The following is a 26123-nucleotide window of genomic DNA, read 5'->3' as shown; positions in this document are numbered from 1 at the left end:
TATATATATATATATATATATATATTACGTAGCAAATATATATTATATATATATATATATATATATATTAAGTATATATTATATAATATATATATGTAAGATTTTAAGTTATATAAATGGATCGTAAATTTTATATTTTATTTCTTCCTCCATATACTTACAAAAATTATGCATGAAGGTGCATACAATTGTATGACAATTTTATTTCAAATCGATTTCCGTTTCAATATTAATGTTTTTTTACCGTCACCCTTACTATTAAAGAAACAATAGTGTCCTTTTGAAATAATAATATACGTTTGCTTAAAGTACAAATTATAATTTATTTACATATCTCGATAAGAAATCTAAACATCTTTAAACTATAAGTGTCCTACAACCCTTCTTCTAGTTGTATCATTTTATATATTTTTCAAATATCTTAAACTCGTAGAACTAACGCGAGGAATGTCTTGCAACGATTTCACATCGTTTCTTATAATGCATAGATGGTTTAACATCTCAGAAGATGATTATATATGTACATATACATACATATACAATATATAAATATATATACAATTAATAATCATTGGATAGGGTAATTATTTACAAAGGGGTATTACCGCCCACCGATTTCGATGACCTTGAGATATGTTGTCAAAATCATTATTCTGAGCAACTTTACCTTGCACATATTACCGTCGCTCAACCTTAGTTTCCGATATATTCAAAAAAAAGCTTAAACTAATTTTAATTTTTACTTCACTCTGATGTAAACGACCGCATCTTTATATAACTCCCCCTAAACTTAACTCGCTGATGATAATCATCCTTAATGTAAACAGAAAAAGACAAATCGATAGGTGGTAACTTGGTGAAGACTAATATTCTCGTGCTGGCATGACTTAATTTTTATTTCGTTCAATTTTGTAAGTTTATTGTTTATGTATATGTATTACCAAACGTGCTTTTGTGTATAACTCTAGAACTAAGAGCATGCGTGATTATCACTAGGTTGCATGTGAAGCATATATATAGGTACATACATATATTATATATATTATTAGTTATTACATATATATATATATATATATATATATATATATATATATATATATATATATGCCGGAGTCAGGTTGGCACTTTGGGGCGTTCTATGAACCTTTACTTACTTTACCGTCGCGGATGTGGTTAGTATTTATCAGTGCGAATATAGGCACTACAAGAGGCTATGAGTAACGGCAATAGGATGTCCGAGATGATGGTGACAACGAATCCACGGTCCACGGGATGACCAGTATCAGCGTGACTTACTCGGCAATTCGCTCAACGACTAACTAACTAAAAACTCTCTCAATCCAGATGAACCTACCCTTATATACTCCTGTCCCCGCTTCTCGGGTCAATCCTTGTTTTTAAGGAGAGGCTACGTCTGGTGACCCGTTATGTCACCTTAGACCTGAACCCATCGTCGTAACGCCAGGTTGGAACATTAAAAGTTGTTTTCCTTATTTTTATTGCTTAAACATTAAAATCTTGACTATGGTGATGAGAGGTTTTTCCCAGCATTCCCGACGCAAAGTCCCGCTGTCCGTCCACCTCCGACATATATATATATATATATATATATATATATATATGTAATACCGTAAATATAATATTATAATGATGATTTATTTACAATGAATGGATTGTACAGATGTTGATTAGTCACGATAACGTATTATGGTCTAAACAACGCAATAGTTAATTTGTAACTCTCGTCACAAGGGATCCAACGCTCTCTCTCTCTCTCTCTTTCTCTCTCTCTTACGCGAACCGCACTCTCACGACAACGCTGGTGTCACGTAAACTTGAGGGTTGGATAATGAAATAAAATAGCTGAGTCGTAACACAACTATTCATTTTGTTTTAGTTAAACTTTATTACGAATGCAGCAATCACAACGGAATACACACTGAATTGACATAAATCACAATTCATTCCAACCACGTTATGCAAAACTTAGTTACACTGATTCGTTAAGTAAGAGACCGGTAAAGATATGTTGACTACTTTAAGGATACAGAATAAGTGAAGTTTTACTGTGTCTGAGGAAAGCTAGGGGTGGGTGTGCCTAAGGACACGGGACTATCGGATTTGTAGATGACAATTTTGGTTAAGGAAGTGAGGGCAGTAGACACCGTCTCCGATTGGATAATAAGACGGTTGGTGGACCAGGAAGGGTTTTAACCGCCCTCGTAAGAAAGTTGCTAACGAAACATACCAGACGTGAGGAAAACCTTCCATGTTAACCCGTAGTAAACAATAAACGTAAAAGGAAATCTGAGACAAGAGATACTCGCTTGGTCCGAAGGACCTTAACTATGAAAATTCCAAGACTCCTGGTGGGTACTTAAAAATATTGAAGGTACGCGCCAAGGATGTGCAGACATCTGGGTGCCATCCTGCCCGTGGTGTGTGGCCTGGTCTTTGATGTGAATTGATGTGAACTGGCAGCACTCTCACTTCTTCATTTGCACTCTCACGAAGTTTTTCTCACGTATGATGCAACCTTCCTCCTACTAACCACTTTCTATCGAGGGCGGCTAAGACCCTTCCTAGTCCACCAACCTTCGTTTAACCAATTAACAACGAAGCCTATTTACCTCACTCTCTTAGCCAAAATCGTTACCAACAAATCCGATGGTCCCGTGCGCTAGACACATCCATCCTTAGCTTTCCTCCGCCACAGCATCATCTCCGAACAGCACTGATTTTCCATCCGTCGAACAGTCAATATCCTTTGACCGGGTATGCACCCGTAGATCAGTCACTCACTCATCTTATACATACGCACCAGCGTAACTATCTTCTTTACAAGTTGTTAGAATAAACGTTGATTTATAACTTACTATACAGTGTTACATTCATTGAACCACCTCTGTTATCTTAACCGAAACAGGGGAACGACTATTTCGCGGCGTCGATTAACCGAATCGTAGCGAGAATTTACGCCTCTCACTCACGTGTTTTCCTAGCGACCGCGTCTCTCCGCGAACGGTCGTAACACTTCTGGTCGTGCTGTACACTTCGCCGCAATATGTCCAAATTCGTTGCACTTGAAGCACTTAACACCTTTTCCTTTCTCTGGACACTTAGCACTTAAATGATCCTCACCACCACAATTAAAACATCTTTTGTTACTACTTGTTTGCCTCGACTGATTTCGCACTTTTGATCGTTTTCCCTTATCGTCCTTGCGTTCCCCAGATCTTTTTTCCGCTTCCATATCCCTTTTCATCGCTTCGTACTGCTTAAGACATTCTTTCAGCTGTTGCATGTTCCTGGCTCCGTATAATATAACCTTATTTATGACCTCGTCAGGAATACCCTGAATAATATAGTCGATTTGCGACTGTATATCAACCTTTCCTTGTTCCGCAATCTCACGCATACTATACATATATTGCTGTAGACTCTCATCTGGTTTCTTCGTTCTACGCGCTAACTCCCGATGTATCTGCTGGTCACTTACTACATTCTCAAATTTGTCCTTCATCGCCTTTTTTAGCTTCGCCCAGGACTCCGTGCATTGTTCTTGTTGTTCGAAAGTTTCAGCGGAGCCTGTGAGCAGTTCCTTAGCGAAAGCTACCATGTGGATGTCTGACCAACCACACAGTTCTGCCATTTCTTTAAAGTCTTCTATCCACCGATTTATACTTAGCAGATCATCCCCGCTGAATTTCTCTAGCAAGTCCTCTACGTCTTTGAACGTTAGCACTGTGCGCTTAGGCTCGTCTTGCCTTGGTCGTCTTATCACTGGAGTTACCCGAACTCCGGCGTCTTGATTATTGAGATCGCGATTTCCTGGACCGTTGACGTCTAAACACGCCAATCTCATCGTCGTCGTCGTCGTCTTCTAAATCGCTGTCGTTGTCATCATCTGGATCGTCTTCTCGCGCACCGTGTTCCCGCTCTAAGCGTAACGCAGCAAGCAATCGCTCTATCAGCTCGCGTTTTCTGCCCACTAATCTCAGCCGTCGTCTTCTCAGCTCGTCTTTTAGCTCAGGTATTTGCATCTGAGCCACCTGCTCGTCAGTCAAACCTGCTTTTCCTGCATTGTAGTCAGTCATTTTTGTGAGATATCACTTTCACGAATAAACCGTCACTTAAACTCTTCACTTGTCACTTAGCGCACTAGGTCCCGGCTGAGCCCCCAAATTGTAGTATCGTAAATATAATATTATAATGATGATTTATTTACGATGAATGAATTGTACAGATGTTAATTAATCACAATAACGTATTATGGTCTAGACAACGCAATAGTTAATTTGTAACTCTCGTCACACGGATCCAACGCTCTCTCTCTCTCTCTTTCACGCGGACTACACTCTCGCGACAACGCTGGCAACACTCTCACTTCTTCGTTTGCACTCTCCGACTCCTCACAATGGTACTGCCCGCCCTTCCATCTTTTTTGTCTTCTCTCGGAGACGGCCCCCCACTACGCTCGGGTCACGCCACCGTTCGCGCCTATAATCGCGTATGCACCTTCCTTGTGTATGTGAAAAAAAAACGGACCGAAGGCGACGTTTCTGGAACTATGGTCGCTACATTGTATGCATTTTGCCGGTCCTATACGACGATCTGTCTGCGGCACTGCATTGTACTATCCCGAGAAACTCGAACTTAAATATATGATGGACCAAGCGTATGCCCCCCCCCCTTTTTTGGTATTACATATATATGTCGGAGATGGAAGGACAGAGGGATTTCCCGTCCGGAATGTTGGGAAAACCTCAATATCCTAGTCCAGACTTTTACTATAGCTGCACTTAAGTAATAAAAATAAGGAATAGTTTTAATGTTCCAATCTGACTTTATGACGATGGGTTCGGGCTCGAAGTGACATAGCGGGTCACTAGACGTAACCATGGTCACGGGAGGGACGTGTACCTGACAGAGGTATGAAATGATTATATGGCTCTCCTTAAAAACAAAGATTAACCCGAGAAGCGGGGACAGGAGTATATAAGGGCAGCCTCTTTTGGATTAAGAGAGTTAGAGTTAGAGTGTTAGAGTCGTTGGACGAATTGCCGATTGAGTGATCCGAATCGAGTAGTACGTTGGTACTTGTCCTCCCATGGATCGTGGATTCGTTATCGAACCTAAATTCGTTGTCACCATCATCTCGACCATCCTATGGCCATTACTCATAGCCTCTTGTAGTGTCCACATTCGTACTGATAAATATTGGCTACATTCGCGACGGTAAAGTAAGTAAAGGTTCATAGAACGCCCCAAAATGCCAACCTGACTCCGACATATATATTATATTATTATATTATGAAAGGATCGAAGCCTCCCCTTTGGAACTTCGGGATAACCCCCTAACATTGTAATCTAGAGTCTACTATAGCTGTAATTAAACAATTGTAGTTATTCAATCCGATTGTAATTGTTCGAGATTAGTGACAGTGAGCTTTGGCTCGAGGCGACAGTCTGTCGCCCAACGTAGCTGTCACGTAAAATAACAAAATAAAAAAGGAATTTGAGGTGAAAAATAAAAAAAGAAAACTTTATTTTTTTTCTAACATTAATACACTTTACAATCTACTTCCGAACTCTAGGCGTGACTTTCTAAGATTGACTCTTATGATTTTACTTTCGATCGGATCCGATTACTTTCTTTTGCATCCCTCAACATCCCCACCGTCCATGCATTTGCTAGGCGTCCGCGATCGTTGCCACGTGCTCTTTCTTCTAGAACCTTCGGTGGAAGGACCGTTGGGATGTTGATGGTTCATTAGGCACTTCAGCGATATACATTGTCGCCGAGTGCCGCCACATCTTTATCTCTATCGTCAGTCCGTCGGATTTGAAGTATGCCGGTCGTGACATAGCCGCGGTCACGGGATGAACGCTTTGTCTAACAAAGGCGTGGAGTAATTCTATAGCTCTCCTTAAAAAGGAAATAGCTGCAACATTCGACAATAAACATTCCAACGGTCTCTGTCCCGTAGCTCATCACATGCAAACTCTATTCTTCGAGTAAGATGATTGCCAGATGTCGATGTGTCCCCGCAGTACATGTTCAGCTAGCCCGAGGGCCCGTTATAAATCTTAAGATTTAGCTAACTAAAGTCCTTCAAACAGACAAACAATCTTTGTCCCAACTACGAGAAAATAGAGGAGACCTATTTTTCAACGAACGACGCTTCCTACTAGCAACTTTCCCTCGAGGGCGGCTAGCATCCTTTTCTAACTACCGATATGGAGATTGACCAATTAGCAGCAGCGTCAATTTCCCTTACTTTCCGAACGAAGGCTATCCTCGACGAATCCGATGATCTCGTGTCCTTAGATACACCCCATCATAGTTTTCCTCTGTGGCATCGTCGGGACGGAAAGTCATTCTTTCTTGCGGCCTCATCGACGAATAAAGTAACACCTTACGATCAGTGAATATTACGCGTCCGACTTAGATTTTGTGAGCATGTTCATCTATCATCCCGTTGACCGCGGATTCGTTATTGAACCTAGGGTCATTGTCATTGGTTTCTCGAGTATCTAATTACCACGGTTACTTGTCCAATTCTATAATAATCGTATTTGCACTATTAAATGTCTTCTCTATTGCATAACGACAATGTGTAATCCAAACGAAGTTTCGTTTCACGCCCCTAACTCTAATTCTAATGCAAACCCGACATATATATATGTAAAACAAAAATAAGAAAATTCTTCAACCAATCAAAACAATTCTTAACCAATAGGTTTATTGTTACTGTTCATATCAAAATAAATAATTTACTTTATTTTAACATTGAATTTATTATGCTTGTTTTATTTAACAATCATCGAAGAAAGAATGAAACCTCGAAATTTGCAACTTAAGCATTCATCATTTTGCCAATTTTCGACATAAATTATTTATTTCAGTACGTACGTTAAACATAGGCCTATTGATTAAAGAATCTTCTTGATTTTTTTGTTTTAGTCTATCTAAAGTTCCAATCACCTACGCCAGTGAGATACGGCCTCTAAATGCTCATTTATTGTGAGTAAGATAAAACCAAGAGGCAGTTAATTAAAACTGTATATAAAATGATTATGTATGAGGAAGAAGTAACAAAGTAAACTACGAAAAAAAGTTGCAGCGTTGGACTAAATCTTCAACTTAAAGAATTCATAGGATAATACCCCCTTAAAAGTACATAGTGATAAAAATACTTTTGCGTATATCATTGAAACTAAGGCCGAGCGGCGATAACATGTATAGGGAAAAGCTATTCAGGATTATGTCCCCGACAACATATTTCAAGGTCGCCGAAATCGGTCGGAAGTGCCCTTTCTTAAATAATTACAGATAATAGATTTAACTTTTATTTATGAACACATTATTAGTATAATGTACTCAAATATCATTTGCGATAGTACCGAAAATATAACAAAATAAATAAATTTTATGATATATATTAGATCAGCTACTAATCTTTTTATACATTTCCATAATATGAATTAGTGCTTTACCTTATTTAATTCTTCCGCAGTAAAACGCAATACTGTAGAAATAGCGTTTAGCATATGACGTTTACTAGAAACATCGCTTGTAGTTAAATAATTTATAAAAACATTTTTCAAATATTCAAGATTTGCACCTTCCCTAGACTTGCAAGCTTCGAGCCTAAAAATCGAATAATATAATCAAATGAGAACGTATCTTTCTTCCAATTTTTTAATACATGCATCACTTTGAAATTTACCTCGCAATCTGAGCTTGCAAAGCTTTTATATTTTCTTTCTGTTTCTCCTTTATATATATGACTTCTCTTTGTTTTTCCCGTAATGTCGCTTCTAACTCTAAAACTTTTTTTCTAGATGCTGATACTTGCACCTCTTTTCTTGCTAACTCTTGACTGTAATGCAATATTGGAGGACTGTCATTTGTTAATAATCCAGTTACTAAATCGGTAATAGGCTCTGTTCCACTTTCACATTTTGATGTATTTAGCTTCCTTTCTGCAGTATTTTCCTTTTTGGGTAATAATGCGTGAAAAGATGTTTTTAAAGTTAAAATTTCTTTATCCTTTTCTTCGATGAGAGCCATCGATCGTTCTCGTTGACGTAATAATTGTTGCTCTAACGTAGATATTTTATTACGAAATTCATTGTCCTTTTGTAATAACAAATGTCTCAATTTTCCATGTTCTTCTTGAGATAACTGTAAAAATAACCAATTGTTGTTTATACCACAGTTATTTTAAATATAATTGATTTAATTTATCACCGAGTGATCAAAGAAAAGAAAAAAATTTGCCTTTTCCTGATGCTCCAATTTTAATTTCAATTCCCTTTCCTTATTCACAATTTCGTTATTTAAAACACGTATTCGTTCTTCTAGATTGTTATTATGTGCTTTCAAAATATGTAATTGCGTTTTGCTATTTTTATCATAAGATGATGCAATATTTTGACTCTGAATATTATACGATATGTTTCCAACATTACTATACCTCATTTGCTGTTTACAATCTTCGAATTCTTGTAACAAAGTTTCATACTTTTCTTTATAATCAATAACTTGTTGTTTATCATATAAATCTAAGCAATGTAGTAATGCTGAAAACCAAATTTGCTAATAATTATACAATGTATTATTCATATAAGAGAAAAGTATTTTTAATTAACTAACATTTAACATGTGCTGATTCGCTTTTTTTATTATCTAAATCTAACAATTTGGTATACAGGTTTTTTATTCTAGAAATGATCTCTTCAGGTTCATTATTTAATGTAATATACTCATGTTCAGAGTCTTGTAAGTTAATTAGTTGGTCTTTCAGTTTCTGTATGGCTTGTTGATCTTGCTGTCTGAGTCTATCATATCCTCCAACAATTTCTGAAAGTTCAGCTAGTCTTGCTTCTAGACCAGCTACTCTTGCTTCATGAGTCATTGCTAATGCTCTAGCTTGCTGTTCTGCAGCAGCAGCTCTTTTTTGTTCCTGCAAAGTTAATTAGCCATTCTCATGCCTACAGTAGACAAAACAATCTCATACAAATAGATATATTTTTTTTTAAATTACTTCATGTATCGCATTTAAATGTTGTTTCTTCATTAGAGCCATTTCAGATTGGAGTGATAGTAGAATCGGGGGTGTTTCTTTAGCTGCTTCTTCTGCTTGTTTAAGCTTATTTCTAGCTATTTCTAATTCAGCTTCAAGTATTTTACATTGTGTCTTATGTGCAAACTGACTTTTTACTTGTGCTTCAAGTTGTTCTTTGTTTCGTCGTTCATCGTGTAATAATTTTTGTAGTTCTCTAAAAAATAAAACTTAAAACTACAAATTCTACGTATATTTTTCATATCTTACTACGTACTTTATCATTTTTGCATGATCAGCTTGCTCTCTTTCCCTTTCGTGACGTTCCATAATTAATTTACATTTCACATGCTCGATTTCAGAGTAATTCGTAGTTTGCACTTTGTTTAATTTTTCTTTCAAATCCTTGATTATTTTTTCACACTGTAAATATTTTATATTTAACAAAAAGAATATAAATGAATATATATTGATATGAATATAAATATGTATACATATACACATATAGTGTAAACTCACTTCGTCTCGTTCGTTTCTCAACTGCTTCTTATCCTGTTGAAAACTTGCTTCCATTTTAGATTTTTCTGCCGAAAGAGTAGCTAAAGAATTCATCAACGTATCTAGCTGATTTTTTAATTTTCCTACTGTTTCTGTATACGCAATATCCGTTTGAACTTCGCGCGACTGAAAAATGAATACATACATTTATTTAAAAATAATCGCTATACTACTATTGGTAGCAATCATATTAGAACTTTTATATTATTATACTTGTCGCGAATGAATTAATTCATCATTTCCAGTATTTGTAGTATCAGATTTTTGAGGCTGCACATTCTTTGTATTTTCCACCTTTTTTGTTTGTGGAGGAGCGTCAGATTTATCTAAAATATAATTATCTATTATTATTGAATCGCTAATAATATTTTAAAAAATTCATAAGTTAACAATGATAGATATGTACCTTTTTCATTTTCTACAATTATTGACTTTTTATCCATTTTTTCCTCGTTCTCCATTGTGTCTCAATAAGAGATTAATAAATTAATAATTAAATATTTCAGTTCAAACGAGTATAGTAAACAAAGTTAATGTTCCGAATCTTTTAAACGATCTTTTATTCTGGATGACACATACGTTTACACCTTTATACGATAACATTTATCGCTGAAATAAAAACGGTTGTTATAGGTTTATTATAAAATAAAAACCTGTAATAATTTTTATATATGTAGATATAAAGATATAAGTAATTTTTATGCATGAGTTAATGTATTATCTGCAATAATAAGTATTTTCAATATAATAAAAACTCTCGAAAAAAAATTGTAATTACATAGCATATTTGATGCTGTTGATGATCAAAACATTTAAATGTGACATAAAAATTAAAAATGTTAATGTAATGCAAAATGATACCCATATAATAATTCCGTATATAATAATACATATGTATTTGCATTTATTTTCAATTTCTCATATTTGTACACGCTGACTGAATTACATACTATATAAAACTATTATCTTAATTACATAGAAATGTGCGTAAGTTTATTATTATAATACAATATTTGAAAATCACTTTCTTTGTTTTAACATAAGGTACCTCGCTTTGTCACTTACCCTGATGATATCAAAATCTTTTCTAGACATACTATTTGTTTTTCTTACAACGATGTATCCGACTATTTTTAACGTCAAGCATTTTATAACGAAGTTATAGTTTGATCAAATGGAAGAAACGATCTTCTAACAATATATGGAATCCTATATGACGAATAACATTTATGAAACGTATTATAAACAATATTTGTAACAGTATTTCGCTTAAAGACAAATTATCTGCACATCTCTTCAGCTGATTCTATCTATATTATATTTGTTAATATGACGACAATGTGCATTATATAAATTTGTAAAGATTTTACCTATCAAAATTATATAAAAAACTCAAATAATTAAAATAAATATATATATATATATTTGCAATGTGTATATCGGACAACATTCTTAAAAGAAGTATTGTATTTATATCACCACATTAAAAATTACATTTATAAAATTATATAGAAATTAATTGGGTTCAAATTATATCACTCAAGAACAATGTTTATTAAATATAGAAAGGGAATGAATTTATCATAGAAACTGTTAAATGACAGAGAAACATATCTATATATAAATAGAGGGAAAAAATTAGAAAAATATATAAAATTATGTATTTAATAACATTTATTGTATGTTTAATTAATATTCATATATTTTCATTTTGATTTTCCATCAATATTCATTGTGTATCATTACATTGGTTTGATTTGTTAAGTTTAAGCGGAGATTCTATTTCTAATGTTACAGGTCCACTGTTTTTTATATTAATTTCCATCATTGCTCCAAATTTACCATCTGTAGAAAGTATTTGATAGAATGAATGTATTACTTTTCTGAACAAACATCTAATAACGATTTGATAGAAGTTCATTTTATTTTCATTCTATTCAAATGCAATAAACAACAAATGCAATATTTATATGAAGTTAATAGCTTATAGTTATTGATTATTTACCTTTAATTAATTCTGGTTTATAATTTTTACCAAGTTCAATAAGAAAATTATTATAAAATGATTCAGCTGTTTGGGCAGGCATGGCTTTATGAAAATCTAATCTATTTCCTTTCAGGGTATGGTACAATGTAAACTGACTAATACATAATATTTCATATTCTTTATCCATAACATTTTTACTCCATTTTTTATTATTATCATCATCAAACATTTTAATATTCAGTATTTTTTTTACTCTAAGAAAAATAAGATTTTATTTTGTATTTTACACTGAGCTAGATTATTTTGTTCAAAATATGTATTATAATAATATTATATATTACATATATTTCATGTCTTCTATTGTGTCATCTCCTTTTATACCAATTAAAATGCAGAGACCATTTCCAATACTATTAATAATTTCACCATTAACTGAAAAATTATTTCATAGTAGTATCAATAGAGAATAAATTGAGTATATATAATGATAATAGCGAAAAACGTTTTATACGTTCTAATGAAATTAAATTGAAATAAATGCTAATGCATCACTTTATGACTTTATATTTTATAGAAAATTATACTATTCAATACATCTTACATGTATTATTATGTACATATGCATCTCATGAATTAGAAAGGAGAAACTGTGTTCTGACCATGTTTTATTCAATTTAATACAATATATAATACATATATAATTTTTATTTTATAGACATATGGTAACATTTAACATTTCTTTTTGATTCTTGTTTCTTAAAAGACGACAAGTTAGTTATTACAACAAAACATATATAACCTATTCATTACCTGAAACACTAGCTTTTGTCACACGTTGTATTACTGCTTTCATGTTCAAAGTTGAGACTAACGTTATTTTTTACACCGTTGAAATTATTGTTATTAATACTAATATACATATATCCACGTAAATCCTTTACAGTTAAATATTTCTTGAAGGAAATACGCTACTATCATCGCTAGTAATGCTCTATGAATGAACCAATAGAAAAGCAGAGATAATCAGAAAGCTTACTTCCGCATATAGACTTCCTGTAATGCATTTTGACTTTTCAAAGATTGTTTACAAGCAAATTGCAGAGCGTATAATCATTCCAAAAATTTAATAATCTCGGAGTTGTTTGTCGTGGACTTATTGAGATTAGTAAAAATGAGCTTATTAAGACTTTGTAATGTATTGTTAAACCTGGGATTATAGTTCAAACTAATTTTCTGTGACCCACTTGTTGCGTTTAGGTTATGGTGTTATAAACAAAAATATGTTGGCTATAAATGTTTGGTTTTTATGATAAATTCGTGTATGCCAGACGATAGGAATGGAGGGTCCAGGTCTGAGCTTATTTTTAGGTTCAGAAAATATCCAACTAAATACAAATATACAAGACTTAGAAGAAGATGAAGAACAAGAAGATGCTAAGCAACGTAATAAAGAGGTGCATCTTCCTTTACTTTATTCCTTTCTTTATTTTAACTTTCCAATTTTATTGCTTGATTTGCGGTTTAATTAAAAAGTTCTATCCAAAAGAGTTTATTCTTCAATGATTGTAATTTTAATAGATAACATTTAATGTTTTAGATCAAGGATCTCTTGGACAATGCATTTGATGATTTAGATGATGAATCTGACACTAGTTCTATTAATGACAGCCATTATCAAGATAGTACTAAAGGATCAGAAGTTACTAATACTATGTTAAATTCTCCTCAGAGAATTATATCATCCAAAGATCAAACTGTATCTCAATTACAGAAAGAATTTGGTATTTATGATCATGTCAAAAATTCAAATAACTATGATAGCACTATAATAAATCATAGGTCGGAGATGGAAATCGCTCCTTCAATCTCCAATATACAAAGAGACTTTGGTGTATATGATCAAACTGACACCCCATATTCTAAAAATAATAAGGATAATGATATGCATAATATTATTGCTGAAACACCTTATGAACTAACAAGATTACCAAACTCTGCATTTTCTAAAGATTTAAGAACCCAAGTTGAGGAAGATTATACATTTAATGAAAATTATTCATATAATTATCACACACCAGCTAATCATTACGATGCTCAAGGTAAAAATTATTCAAATAATGGTTATATCGATGGATATGACAATAATGTACAATGTAAGCAAATTCATGAGTTTGGAGGTGGTGACAATGTTACATCTGATCATATAAATCATTGTTACAAAACAAGTCCAAATGGCAGATCAACAGATGATGGTGTAGCTTATAAAATGGCCGAGTATGATAGTAAGGAACAATTAGAAGTTTTGTATACAGTGCGAATGAAAGAAGTTAAGCGATTAACAGAAGAATTGCAACAAGTTCGGTTGGAAAAAGAAGAAGAGAAGAATCAGCTTAGTAGGAAAATAACACTTTTACAGGCTGATATTGAAAGATCAAACATATCTAGAAATCAAACGCAACATGCTTTGGGTAAGATTTAATGAAACATGTTCATAAAATGTTATCTAGATAAAGGATTATAAAATTAAGTGTTTCTTGTAGTTGATGCAAAAGCTGAGATTGCTGATCTTCATAATCAAATAACATCATTGAAGGAGAAAAATGCAGTTTTAGAGAAAACTAATCAAAATGTAAGACTTTCCTGTACTATTTTGAACAATAGTTTTATCGTTACAATAGCATTAGATGCATTAATCACCTAATTATAAAAATTACAAAATTTAGATGACAGAAGAATTAAATGTCGCAAGAGATTCTGTAATAGAATTACAACAAAAAATAGCTGTATTAGAAAGAGTACAAGCATTACAAGCAAATGATAAAACACATGAAAAATTTTTGAAACAAGCGCAAGAGAAACATGCTGTTGAAATGAAGAATATGCAAATTCAAATAGATGTTCTTACTGACAAACTTAATGCAAAGGTATTTCTAGTATTACATTATGTATTACATTTTGCTCATATTTATTTATAACTTAATGTATATTGATAGATAATTAGGTTTTAGTGTATATCTTTTTATTATAAATTATTATAATAAAGACACACTAAAATATTGTTATTTGTTAATATTCATTAAGTTACAAATATAATAATAATAATGATTATGGTGGTGGTGGTGATGGTAATGATGGTGATGGTAATAATGATGATGATAATGATGATAATAATAATAATAATAAATATTTGTGTCATAGCTGTTCAATATGGATTCCAACAATCATTGTATTTGGGCAAGTTGTTGATATTGTATTTTTTGAGAATTATAATGCTTTTGTAAAGAACATATTGTATAATTATATAAGTTTCTTGGTTTTCATATATGTACTTATTTTCTTTGCATGAGAGTACTATTAAAAAGTCATATTTATACCAGAAAAATTATATTTTAATTCATTAAATTATCGTAATTTCATGTTTGATTTTCTTGAATTTTAATAGGAAGCATCTTATGTCACTTTGGAAAATAAATTGGCTGATGTAAGAAGGGCGAATGAAACATTGATGGTAGAGAAAGGAGATACAATGAATCGTTTAGCACAAGTATTAGAAGAAAGTCAGACGCAGTGTCGAAATCTTATGGCTACAAATAATGCTCAGCAAGTAATGCAGCTTCAAGCACAAATTAAAGTTTTAACACAAGAAAAAGAAGAAATGCAAAAAATGATTCAAGAATTACAGGTACTTAAAGTATTAATTTACATTTAAGGAACAGCTTCAATCCACTATATATCCTAAAATATGTTTAAAAAATGTGCAAGATTTATATTAAAAATAATAATGTATTTATATATATATATATAGAATAAATTAGAGATAGCAAAAAATGATGCTGCACAGTATGATTCATTGTTAGCTACAACATTAGAAGAAGAATCTGATTCTATTAGACAAATGAAATTAGGCGATTTTCATAATAAAACAAAATCAAAGCCCTATGATGATATCACAAATAAATTAAGGGGAGAATTGCAAAGGTAATTCATTTTAATTAAAAGTAATTTTATATTGCATGAAATTATTATGTGGTAGAATATTAATTTTATTGTTATCTTGTTATCTTTGTAGATGTTTAGCTGGACAAGCTGTCAAAAGGAAAGAAATAACTCGATTAGAAAATACTTTATCACAAAAAGAAAAAGAAGTTGATAAAGCATTAATTGCAGCAAATACATGTCGACAAGAAGCAGCTCGATATGCTAAACGTGTTAGTGAACTAGAACAAGAATTGAAATCTGTACTTACGAATGAAGCATTGAAAGCAAATGCTCAAATACAGAAGTTGTCCAATCATCTCAGTGATGTAAAAAAACAATGCGAATCATTGAGAGAAGAAAAAACAAAATTAGAACAGAAATTAAAAGAAACATTAGCAATTAATGAAGAAACACTTATAAAATTACATCAAGAAAACATAAATCAGCAAGAAAAAGACACCATTGATGAGTACAATAAAGAATATTTAGAAATACATGCTAAAGCTGTAGAAAGAGTTAGGCAAGAAGCACGAGTTGAAGTAGTGCAATTATCGTAAGTAGCAACATGTTTCTGTTATTGTAAATATATCTTTTGCTTGTTAATATCATAACGTTTAAAATGGATGAGATAAATGTTTTAACTTACAGTGTGCAATTGGAACAAACGCAAAAAGAGTTGGATCGTGTTAAAGAATTGTATATAGATATCTGTAGTACAAAAGAACAATTAATAAGTGAACATAAATCTGAAATCAAAATGTTAAGAGAAAAATATACTAGCTTAGAAGAGCGTGAAATAGATATAGAAAGATACCAACATGATTTAAGGGCACAAGTAAAGATAGCAGAAAAATTAACGGAAGAGTGCGACATGTACAGAAATAAAGTAATTGAATTAGAAAAAGATCTAAATTGTGAAAGGAAAAAGAAAGATGAATACACAAACAAAATTCACCAAGAAATTGAAAAAGGTAAAATTGATATCGCTTAAAACAATAAAATTTGGATGTCTTTTATTCTTTCATATGTTTAAAAATTTTACTAAGACCTATCATAAATTTAATATTTACAGCTAAAGAAGAAGCTTTAAATGAATTACGCAATGCCCACCCTAACCAAGAGATAAGTGTTCACTTGCCAGATCATTGTTCTGAACATTTAGAAAAAATAAATCAGGTATATATATCTTGTTTATTATTGTTTGTCTGCTATATATAAATTCATCAAACTTAATACATTTATAGTTAGAAGAAGATTGTAAACGTTTAGAAGATAAACTACATGCTGCAGTTAAAGAACATAAAAAAGTATTGGAATATCAATCTGCCTTAGATGATGCTAAATTAAAGACAGCACAGATGGAAATATCTCAAGAATCTTGGAAAAAGAAATATGAAAATGCAATTAGTGAAAGGAATAATCTTATTACTAAAATTTCTAAACTTGATTCTGAATTATCAAGTATCAAACGAAATTCAAAGATTGAAGACTCTGATGATGTAAAATTAAAAGTATCTCAGTATCAAATAGAAAATGAAGATTTAAAAAATAAATGTGACAGTTTAATTAGTGAAACAAGCATTTATAAAGATAAAATCGCGCAGTTAGAAGTAGAATTATCAGAAACGAAAAATATAATTGGAAATTTCGAGGGTAGGTTAAAAAAAAATAGTGAAATATCATTAAATTCAAAATGTGCATTGGAAAAAGAACTTTCTCATTACAAAGATTTGGCGACACAATTAAGTATTAAGATAAATCATCTGAAGGCTGGAAGAAAGAGTAATTATGTTATGGAGCAAAGAATCAAACAATTAGAAACAGATTTACAAGGAAAGGAAGAGGAACTAGAAAGATTAAAAGACTTTGACAAAATAAAAATGGAAAGAGATCAATTTGTTTTAAAGTTAAAAAATCAAGCTAAACAATTTGAACAATACGTTAAGCATCAAAAGCAAGTATTTCCTGAATTAAATTTATCACCAGGTAGTTCAAGTGATGGCACAGATTTTCTAAAAATAAGGGAAGTTATGGTAAAAGAGTTACGTGAAGAGATGGAACAGAAGGTACATGAAGAACTTAAACGTATAGAGGAACATGATCGAGAAAAAAGGAATGAGTTGGAAGAAACATATAAAGCAGTTTTAATACAGTTTTCAAAATTAAAAAACATATGTCACGAAAAGACGCAGGAAGTAGAAAATTTAAAAGTGGCGAAGGATCGATTTAGTCAAATGATTGAAACTTGTTATAAAGAATTGGTAGCAAAACAGTTGGAAATCGAAAAGTTGCAAGAAGAATTAAAACAAAAAGAAAGTGATGTGGATGAAGAGAGAAATCTAATGGCTAAAGTTATGACTAAATGGGTTAGAGAAATTTGGGAAGTAAAAGATAAAGAAGTTGAAATGAATGAAAAATTACAGCAGTTACAGGAAAGTGAAGAAAATTTGAAAACAGAGATAAAAACGTTAAAAGAAAGAGAAAAAGAAATGAAAAGTAATATCGATACGTTAAAAACTAAATATCAGTCAGCAAAAAAGACTGCGAACAACTACAAGGTAATTTTGTAATAGAAAAGTAAATCATATCTATTATACCCATTTTATTAATTTTCCTCTATCTTACAAATTTAATATTTAAAAATTTTTTAGGAGTATGCAGTGAATCAAGAGAAATTTTCATTAAGTGAAGGTAAACGTATAGAGGAAGGATACAAAAAAGCCATGAATCAACTACAACAAAAGCTTGATGCAATAGTTAGTACTCAAGAGGAAAAACTTAAAGAAATTGAATGTCAGTATACTGAAAGAATAGAACAAATGCGACTTACACAGAAGTACAAAAGTAAATGTTGAAGTATATATTTAGTTTAAAAAATATATATATATTATATATTATATTTAATATATATATATATATATTAATATTTTAGTATGCAATATAGTTTAAAGCAAAAAAGTAGTTAGAAGAGGCTAGATATTTTTTAATTTAAAGCACTTTATTGTACAACACTCTATTAGGAGATTTTTGTGTTAGGGACCAATCACTTAAAAGTGGCAGATGTATATTGATAGAATTAGCAATACTTATTTACTGTACCTTATTTTAAGGAATAGGAACATAATTACAAACAGTAATGTCATCTAAACGATAATACTAAAGTACAATTTCCAGTTAATTAATAGAGAATACTAATTATAATTACTGAAATTTACTACTAAAATTTACATATTAATCGTGGGAGAATGTGAATTTGTAAAAAGTGAAGAGAATCATTTTTACATTCATTAATATTATTTCGTAATTTTATAAATTGTCTATATTTAAACCATAAACAAGTAAGTCCTCCTCTCTGTATAAATGAGACGCTCAGTCACATGTTCTTATTAAACATATGACATAATATCATAATGCAAGACTGGAATATATAGATCTTTTCCCTTAGTAAAATAAACATAAATTCATTGTAATTGAAAATATCAAAGTATACCTTTGAGTATTAAACAATTGTTTACGATTTATATGTATATCCTAAAAAGAATTAAAGATATTAATATTAAGATTGTACAAAATAGACAATGAATGACATTATTCACGTTAAATTCTAAATTAAAAATTCATGTTATAAATAAAAATTTTACATTTATGTTCGATGTGCAAAGTCGAATTATTAAATGTAACCGATATGTTGTACATTGAAATTGAATATTCATCTGGCATTTAGGACAAAGTTGCCTCAAAGTTGATATTATTTAATTTTTGAGCACATACGTATAAAATTTTTTGTACAAACTAATACGTGTAAACATTTCTGTAAATGAATCACGAAGCCATAATTCTTTTCTAATCTTATAATTTATAAAATAAGATCAATTTAATGCGTGTAACATACTCTTAATTATCAAACCACAGACTGTTGCGATTAGTTTTCTTTATAAAATCTTTATACAGATTTTAAAAGTAATTATTAATAAGCGTTTTTTAATTCTTAAAAAAGAAAAATATATATTTCAGAAATTTGTATCACCTCTTAAGTATGGTTTATGATATTTGTGCATTATATGCCGTACATCATAAACTATTAATTTTACCGGTGTCATTACTGTCATGCTTTGATAATGATGATTCTTGATAACAATATAATTATTAAATCATCACTAAATAGAGAGTATTATTAATATTAGTTGTATTTTTGTATGTAGAATGAATTAATTTATTTTTTGTAATAAAGATTTTATGTCGGTGTCTATTAATTAGTCACTTTAAATTAACTGAAATCCTAAATATAATTATATTAACATAATTTATTACTAATAAGAATAGAGACTAGGACAATAAGAGCCATGAAGTTCGAAAACAAAACAGGGAGAGGTAACAGTTTAATGGAACAATGTTTGAAGGGGAAAAGGATAAAATCGGATGTTACATTAAATAGTAAGGAAGGAAGAGAATTATGTGGAAGATTGGATGGAGTCAGAAAGAAATGGAGCAGATGAGGAACATAGAAATGAAAATGGAGAAAAAGATTATAAGGGAAAGAGATAAGGAAGTGCACAGTTAAAAAGAGTACAACAGAATAAATAGAACAAGATATAACAGATGGTATAAGTTTACCACTTGTTTCTGTCTACTTAAGTCAAGTACTTAAAAAAAAAAGGATAAAGGGTGAGCTAATTGTTGATTGCAAGAACTGTTGGTTTAAGTGTGGGAATGTTGAAGTGAACAACAGATTTTGGAAAATAAAGATAGAAGGAGGTACATTTTACGTGAGAGAGACTTGGAGATTCTAAAGCACTGGAAGACTACACAGGGATGCGAGGATTGGGGAGGGGGACAGAACATGCAATATAGAAAAATTATTAAATGAAAAAGGAAAAAGTACCTCGGTTAACTGATTAAGAAAACTGGATAGGACAATAAAGAGGAAGGGAAGGACAAGAGAAGTGCTTAATCTGTAGTTTGTAGATCATAGTAATATATTTTAGGATAGTTTAGATTAGCAAAATCAAATAAGTAGGCTTAGGCAAAAGTTTAGATATAAGTAAAAAGATGTTTGATGCTCTCTCTGACATTAGCAACAAGAATAGACATTAAGTTCCAAAATGACATCCAAAAGATAGGGGTATGTGCGGATACAAACTAAGAGTGTAAGGCCAGAAAGGTATGATATGGGATGGAAGGCTGTGTGATTTTATATGTTTTGTAAATCAAATCCCATTCTATGTCACCTAGAAGTGAAAATTATATAATAAATAAAAAAATATAATTTATTATTGTACTATAAATTTATATGTCGGAGTCCGGTTGGCATTTTGGGGCGTTCCATGAACCTTTACTTACTTTACCGTCGAGAATGTGACTAATATTTATCAGTACGAATGTGGGCACTACAAGAGGCTATGAGTAATGGCGATAGGATGTTCGAGATGATGGTGACAACGAATTCAGGTTCGATAACGAATCCACGGTCCACGGGAGGACAAGTATCAACGCACTATTCGATTCGGGAAACTTCTCGACAACTCAATCAGTAATTCGTCCAACGACTAACTAACAAAGTAACTCTCTCTTCATCCAAAAGAAACTGCCCTTATATACACCTGTCCCCACTTCTCGGGTCAATCTTTGTTTTTAAGAAGAGCCATATAATCATTTCATACCTCTGTCAGGTACACGTCCCTTCCGTGACCATGGCTACGTCTAGTGACCCGCTATGTCACTTCGAGCCCGAACCCATCGTCATAAAGTCAGACTGGAACATTAAAACTATTCTTTATTTTTATTACTTAAGTGCAGCTATAGTAAAAGTCTGGATTAGGGTATTGGAGTTTTTCTCAACATTCCGGACGGGAAATCCCGCTGTCCTTCCATCTCCGACACGGCCATTCTGACGATCGCCCGTCCTCGGGTGTATCTAAAATATCGTGTATTCTTATATTGGTTTCGACGCAACTGCCATTATTTACGATTTAACTAAATGTCCAAGTAAGCAGGGTAGCAACAAAATTTCGTTCGGAGGTTTGACAACAAGAATTCGTGTCGTTATAATTTGTATTCGAAGTGCTAGTTGCATTCTGTGAGTTATCAGTCAGAACGTAATGACACAACAGATTACTCTGGATTTCGTAAACGGATGAATCTCAGTTTGTTAGATCCTATTACCACGTTGGGTGTATTACAAAAATACAGAACCCCACACACTGGGCATATCTCATAATACAAAACACCACACACTGGGTGTATCTCAAAATACAAAACACCACACACTGGGTGTATCTCATAGCGCAAGACGTCGCACTGGACGTACCCTGGAAGCGCAAAACGTTACACTGGACATGTTCTGGAAGCGCAAGACGTCGCACTGGACGTACTCTGGAAGCGCAAGACGTTACACTGGACGTACTCTGGAAGTGCAAGACGTCGCACTGGACGTACTCTGGAAGCGCAAGACGTCACAGTGAACATACTATTACGACCACAACGTGATGTTAATGCTCCTCTGAGGTCCGTGTACTTGCATCGTTATTATCACCGTCGTTGTCATCACCGTAGACGTCCAACTCAGCAGGAACGCTACTTTCCGGCATTTTTCTTAGTCTATCACGACTGTCTTTATACGATCTTTTGCCGTCTAAGGTTTCTAACGTATACCAATCCCCTTCTAAAATCTCTGCTATCACAAATGGACCCTGAACTTGGGATCTAACTTCGTCTGATTTCTCTCTTCGTTTTTTCGTAACACAAAGTCACCGAGATTAAACCTAACTATTCGAGCTCTCTTTTGTTAAATCTGTCCTTGTCGTATTTGGCACTAATAGAGACTAGTATAGATTAAGAGTAATATAGATTTCTTAGGGCTTGTTGTCTTACTTCAGCGATGTCTATTGTCTTTTCTTCTATGTTGTCGGGTAGTATCAAGTCATATGGTCTTACTGCTTTACCGATCAGTAATTCTAAGGGGCTCGACTTAGTCACACGGTTGATGGTGCAATTTAAAGCCAGTTGTATTTCCCCAACCGCGTCTTGCCACGACCGCCCGGTCGTTTCTACCGTTGTAAACATACTCTTTAGCGTGTGCATCATACGCTCTACCTGTCCATTGGCCCTACTCGCACCGGTCGCTATTAAGTGGAGTTTGATGTGTCTACCTTGGCAAAAATCCTGAAATTCTTTGCCCGTAAAACATCTTCGAGTTCTGCCCGAGCAGTCGAGCTATGCGGACGTAAAATCTAGTGCCTCCGACATTGTGCGACAAGAGTAGAGTAACAGAACCAATTAAGGATGGAAAAAATACCATCGATAAGAATACTAAACAAAGGAGAAACATACGCTATAAACAGGGCAGTAGACCAACAGAGCCCAATTAAAACAACAAGTACAGGACTGCTCAAATACAAAAGAAATAGAAATGGTAATAATACAAAAAGACGACGTAAAGAGCAATACCAACAAGGATCTACTACAACATAACGAAAGCTGGAACTCCCAGTAAAAAAAGAAAAATAAACACAAACACAAACGATAGGAGGACCACAGAAACAGAAAGACAACAATGGCTACAAGAAATTCCTACACAAAACTCCTTCAGCTCACTGACAGAAGAGATGGACACAAACCCTACAGAAAAACCAAGAACACACACTCCCAAGCCACCACCAATCTACATAGACGCAAAAATAATAGACCCCTTCATTGATCTGCTAAACAGCACGGCAGGAAAAGAAAACTATCAAACAGCTCAAACTGGACCAGGTAAAAGTAAAAACTAATACCCCAGAAACCTACAGGAAAGTAACTAAAGCGCTAAAGGAAAAAAACGCTGGGTATCACACTTACCAACCCAAATCCGACAAGAGCTACAAAGTAGTAATCAGAGGTCTACACCCTAAAACAAATACAAACAAAATATGCGAGGAATTGGCCAAGATCGGACACCAGGTAAGAACGATCAACAATATAACCAGATTTGACACTAAGCAACCACTACCACTATTCCTAATAGAGCTAGAACCGAAAAGCAACAACAAAGAAATATTTAAAATTAAAAAAATCTCAAACACAATAATCACAGTCGAGCCACCCAGACATAAAAAAGACATATCACAATGCATGCGGTGTCAACAATACGGTCACACAAAAAACTACTGCAACAGAAACCCGGCGTGTGTCAAATGCGCAGGAAAGCACCTAACAATGAACTGCCCACACACGGGAAAAATAAATGACGTAAAATGTCACAATTGCGGTGGAAATCACCCAGCCAGCTACAAAGGCTGCGTAGTCAGAAAACAACTACAAAGCAAACTTTTCCCGCCGATTCGAAACAGGACACACAACAATTTCCACACGCAACAGGACAACACAGAATCTATATCAACACCAAATACACAGCATGTAATGAACAATAACCACACTAACACCAACACCGTTAGAAACCGAAGCTACGCGCAAGTAGTCAACCGGTCGTCACCCTTAGACAATCAAGAACAGAACAACCACAGCAACGACGCTACAGAAATCAAAGAGTTAATAAAACAATCCATAAAAAACACCGAAATACTCACAAAAATGATAAGTGAACAAAACGAACTCCTCAGACAGCAAACACAGCAGATAACAGTCATGTTACAATTACTTACTAACATGATGAGCAAAAAATGAAAATAGACACGCTTAAAATAGCAGCCTGGAACTCTAACGGCCTACAACAAAGGGCCCTAGAAACTAAAACATTCCTGTATAACAATAACATCGATATACTACTCTGTTAGGGAAGTGATACATTTACACTGTACATGAGAGTGTGTGTGTAAGGGTCAGAGGGCGTCCAGGCTTAGTTGAGACAAAAGACTGCCGTTAGAAGATTCTGGATAGTCAGTTGGCGACAAGCGTGCGTGCAAGACGTTCTTCAGAGTGTAATATAGATGTATAGCTGTTGTGTGTGAAATATAGTCAATTATTTGTATTTCCAAATCCTCGAATTTCCTTAACATGGTAGCAGAGCTTGGTTACTAGTTTTGCAAGATATTTAGTGCGTGGTTACGATCTTGCGAGTGAGTTTTCAGTAAAGAAAAAAAAAACTTTCAGAGGAAAAAATATACTTCGAGCACGTAGGAACGCTTGAGTAAGAAAAGAAAAAAAGAAGAATCAATTAAAATGGAGAGATCGGAAATCATGATACCTATATTCGATGGTGAGGATTATGGAATGTGGAAGCAAAGAATCACGATGTTTCTCAAGTATAAGGAATGCGAGGTTGTTACAACTAGAATGAAGAACGAAAGAGACGATGAAGACTGGGACAAAAAGGATTTGAAGGCGATAAATATAATTTATAGTGCAATATCGAACAGACAATTGGAGTATGTTAGGGAAGGAAAAACGGCGTATGATATAATAAAAAGGTTCGATGAAATGTACTTGAAAGAGTCGACGGCACTGCAGATCGTATGCAGGAGATTGGAAAACATAAGACTGAAGAACGAAATAGTGTGGCTATTAGATAGCAGTTGTACCGATCACATAATTAATGATATAAATTATTTTGATAAATCTATCGACCTAAAAGAACCGGTAAATATATATTTAGGCGATAATAGACCGATAAAAGCGACAAAAGTTGGGAATGTTATAAGTTATTTTGAAGCATTCGGAAAACAAAATAAAATAAATATGAGGAAAGTATTTTACGCGAAGGAAATGTCCGCAAATTTGATTAGTTTAGGTAAACTAACAGACAATAAGAATACGGTTATTTCCAAAGGAAATATTGCGAAAGTAATAGACGAGGATAATAAACTTACAGCTGTAGCGTTCAAAGAGAATGGGACATATAGAATAAAAAGTATATTGAAAGGGAAGAAGCACTTAGTAAACAGCGCCGAACGTAGTGGTACGAGTAAAAAGGAAAGATGGCATAGGATGGCATAGGACACGTAAATTTTAAATACTTAAATATTTTGGGTAAAGAGCAGCTAGTAACTGGCATACCGAATGAATTTGAAAAGGAACTTTTGAAATGTAGGGTGTGTATAGAAAGCAAAATGCATAACTTACCTTTCAAAAATAATCGAACTAAGGCTAGGGAAATAATGGAAATTATTCATACGGACGTATGTGGTCCCTTTAAGACTACCGGATTCAATGGAGAAAAATATTTTATTTCATTTATCGATGATTATAGTAAAATAGCTAGGATCTATTGTATAAAATCAAAAGATGAGGTCTTTGATTCTTTCATACAGTTCGTAAATGAAGCCGAAAATTTAACGGGCAAGAGGTTAAAAATATTAAGATGCGATAATGGTAAAGAATATTTAAATAATCGAATTTATAAATTTGCTAGGGATAAAGGTATAAGAATAAATAATTGCCCAACATACGTACATGAATTAAACGGGACAGCGGAAAGGTATAATAGAACATTGATGGACATGGCGCGCTGCTTGTTAGCGGAAGCGAAAGTACATAAAAGGTACTGGCCGGAAATAGTTTGTACAACGGTATACTTGAAAAATCGAACATTAGCG

At 33.1% G+C, this 26123-nt stretch overlaps 4 protein-coding genes across 6 annotated transcripts; 1 reads left to right on the top strand and 3 right to left on the bottom strand.

Annotated features, from left to right (window-relative positions):
- Nucleotides 1–2998: 2998 nt before the first annotated feature.
- LOC117237843 lies at nucleotides 2999–4097 on the bottom strand. The gene is made up of 2 exons (XM_033502219.1): nucleotides 3857–4097; nucleotides 2999–3783 (listed from the first exon to the last, which is right to left on the bottom strand). Exons 1-2 carry the CDS (start codon nucleotides 4095–4097, stop codon nucleotides 2999–3001), a joined length of 1026 nt encoding a protein of 341 aa, XP_033358110.1.
- A 2693-nt stretch (nucleotides 4098–6790) lies between these two features.
- LOC117237863 (GRIP and coiled-coil domain-containing protein 1) lies at nucleotides 6791–10781 on the bottom strand. Of its 2 annotated transcripts, XM_033502268.1 has the most exons (10): nucleotides 10695–10781; nucleotides 10036–10238; nucleotides 9843–9955; nucleotides 9591–9755; nucleotides 9349–9494; nucleotides 9054–9288; nucleotides 8663–8972; nucleotides 8288–8589; nucleotides 7734–8191; nucleotides 7489–7654 (listed from the first exon to the last, which is right to left on the bottom strand). In XM_033502268.1, the coding sequence occupies exons 2-10, from the start codon at nucleotides 10088–10090 to the stop codon at nucleotides 7489–7491; spliced, it is 1950 nt and encodes a 649-aa protein (XP_033358159.1). In that variant the 5' UTR covers nucleotides 10091–10238; nucleotides 10695–10781. The 2 variants fall into 2 exon arrangements, with proteins under 2 accessions (XP_033358160.1, XP_033358159.1); XM_033502269.1 differs by lacking the exon at nucleotides 10695–10781 and having other exon boundaries at nucleotides 6791–7654; nucleotides 10036–10090.
- A 499-nt stretch (nucleotides 10782–11280) lies between these two features.
- On the bottom strand, nucleotides 11281–12616 carry LOC117237870 (D-aminoacyl-tRNA deacylase 1). Its single transcript, XM_033502279.1, has 4 exons — nucleotides 12427–12616; nucleotides 11958–12048; nucleotides 11635–11870; nucleotides 11281–11474 (listed from the first exon to the last, which is right to left on the bottom strand). The coding sequence occupies exons 1-4, from the start codon at nucleotides 12467–12469 to the stop codon at nucleotides 11359–11361; spliced, it is 486 nt and encodes a 161-aa protein (XP_033358170.1). The 5' UTR covers nucleotides 12470–12616; the 3' UTR covers nucleotides 11281–11358.
- A 19-nt stretch (nucleotides 12617–12635) lies between these two features.
- On the top strand, nucleotides 12636–18464 carry LOC117237857 (centrosomal protein of 152 kDa-like). Of its 2 annotated transcripts, XM_033502241.1 has the most exons (12): nucleotides 12636–13070; nucleotides 13214–14084; nucleotides 14157–14245; nucleotides 14340–14540; nucleotides 14815–14850; nucleotides 15059–15298; nucleotides 15422–15594; nucleotides 15686–16147; nucleotides 16243–16565; nucleotides 16667–16770; nucleotides 16839–18152; nucleotides 18246–18464. In XM_033502241.1, the coding sequence occupies exons 1-12, from the start codon at nucleotides 12954–12956 to the stop codon at nucleotides 18447–18449; spliced, it is 4134 nt and encodes a 1377-aa protein (XP_033358132.1). In that variant the 5' UTR covers nucleotides 12636–12953; the 3' UTR covers nucleotides 18450–18464. The 2 variants fall into 2 exon arrangements, with proteins under 2 accessions (XP_033358132.1, XP_033358133.1); XM_033502242.1 differs by lacking the exon at nucleotides 14815–14850.
- The last annotated feature ends 7659 nt before the right edge of the window (nucleotides 18465–26123 follow it).

Source organism: Bombus vosnesenskii, unplaced genomic scaffold, assembly GCF_011952255.1.
Source record: "Bombus vosnesenskii isolate JDL3184/JDL3185 unplaced genomic scaffold, Bvos_JDL3184-5_v1.1 scf7180000013403, whole genome shotgun sequence".
Lineage (NCBI taxonomy): Eukaryota > Metazoa > Arthropoda > Insecta > Hymenoptera > Apidae > Bombus > Bombus vosnesenskii.
This window is presented reverse-complemented; position numbering and strand designations above follow the sequence as displayed.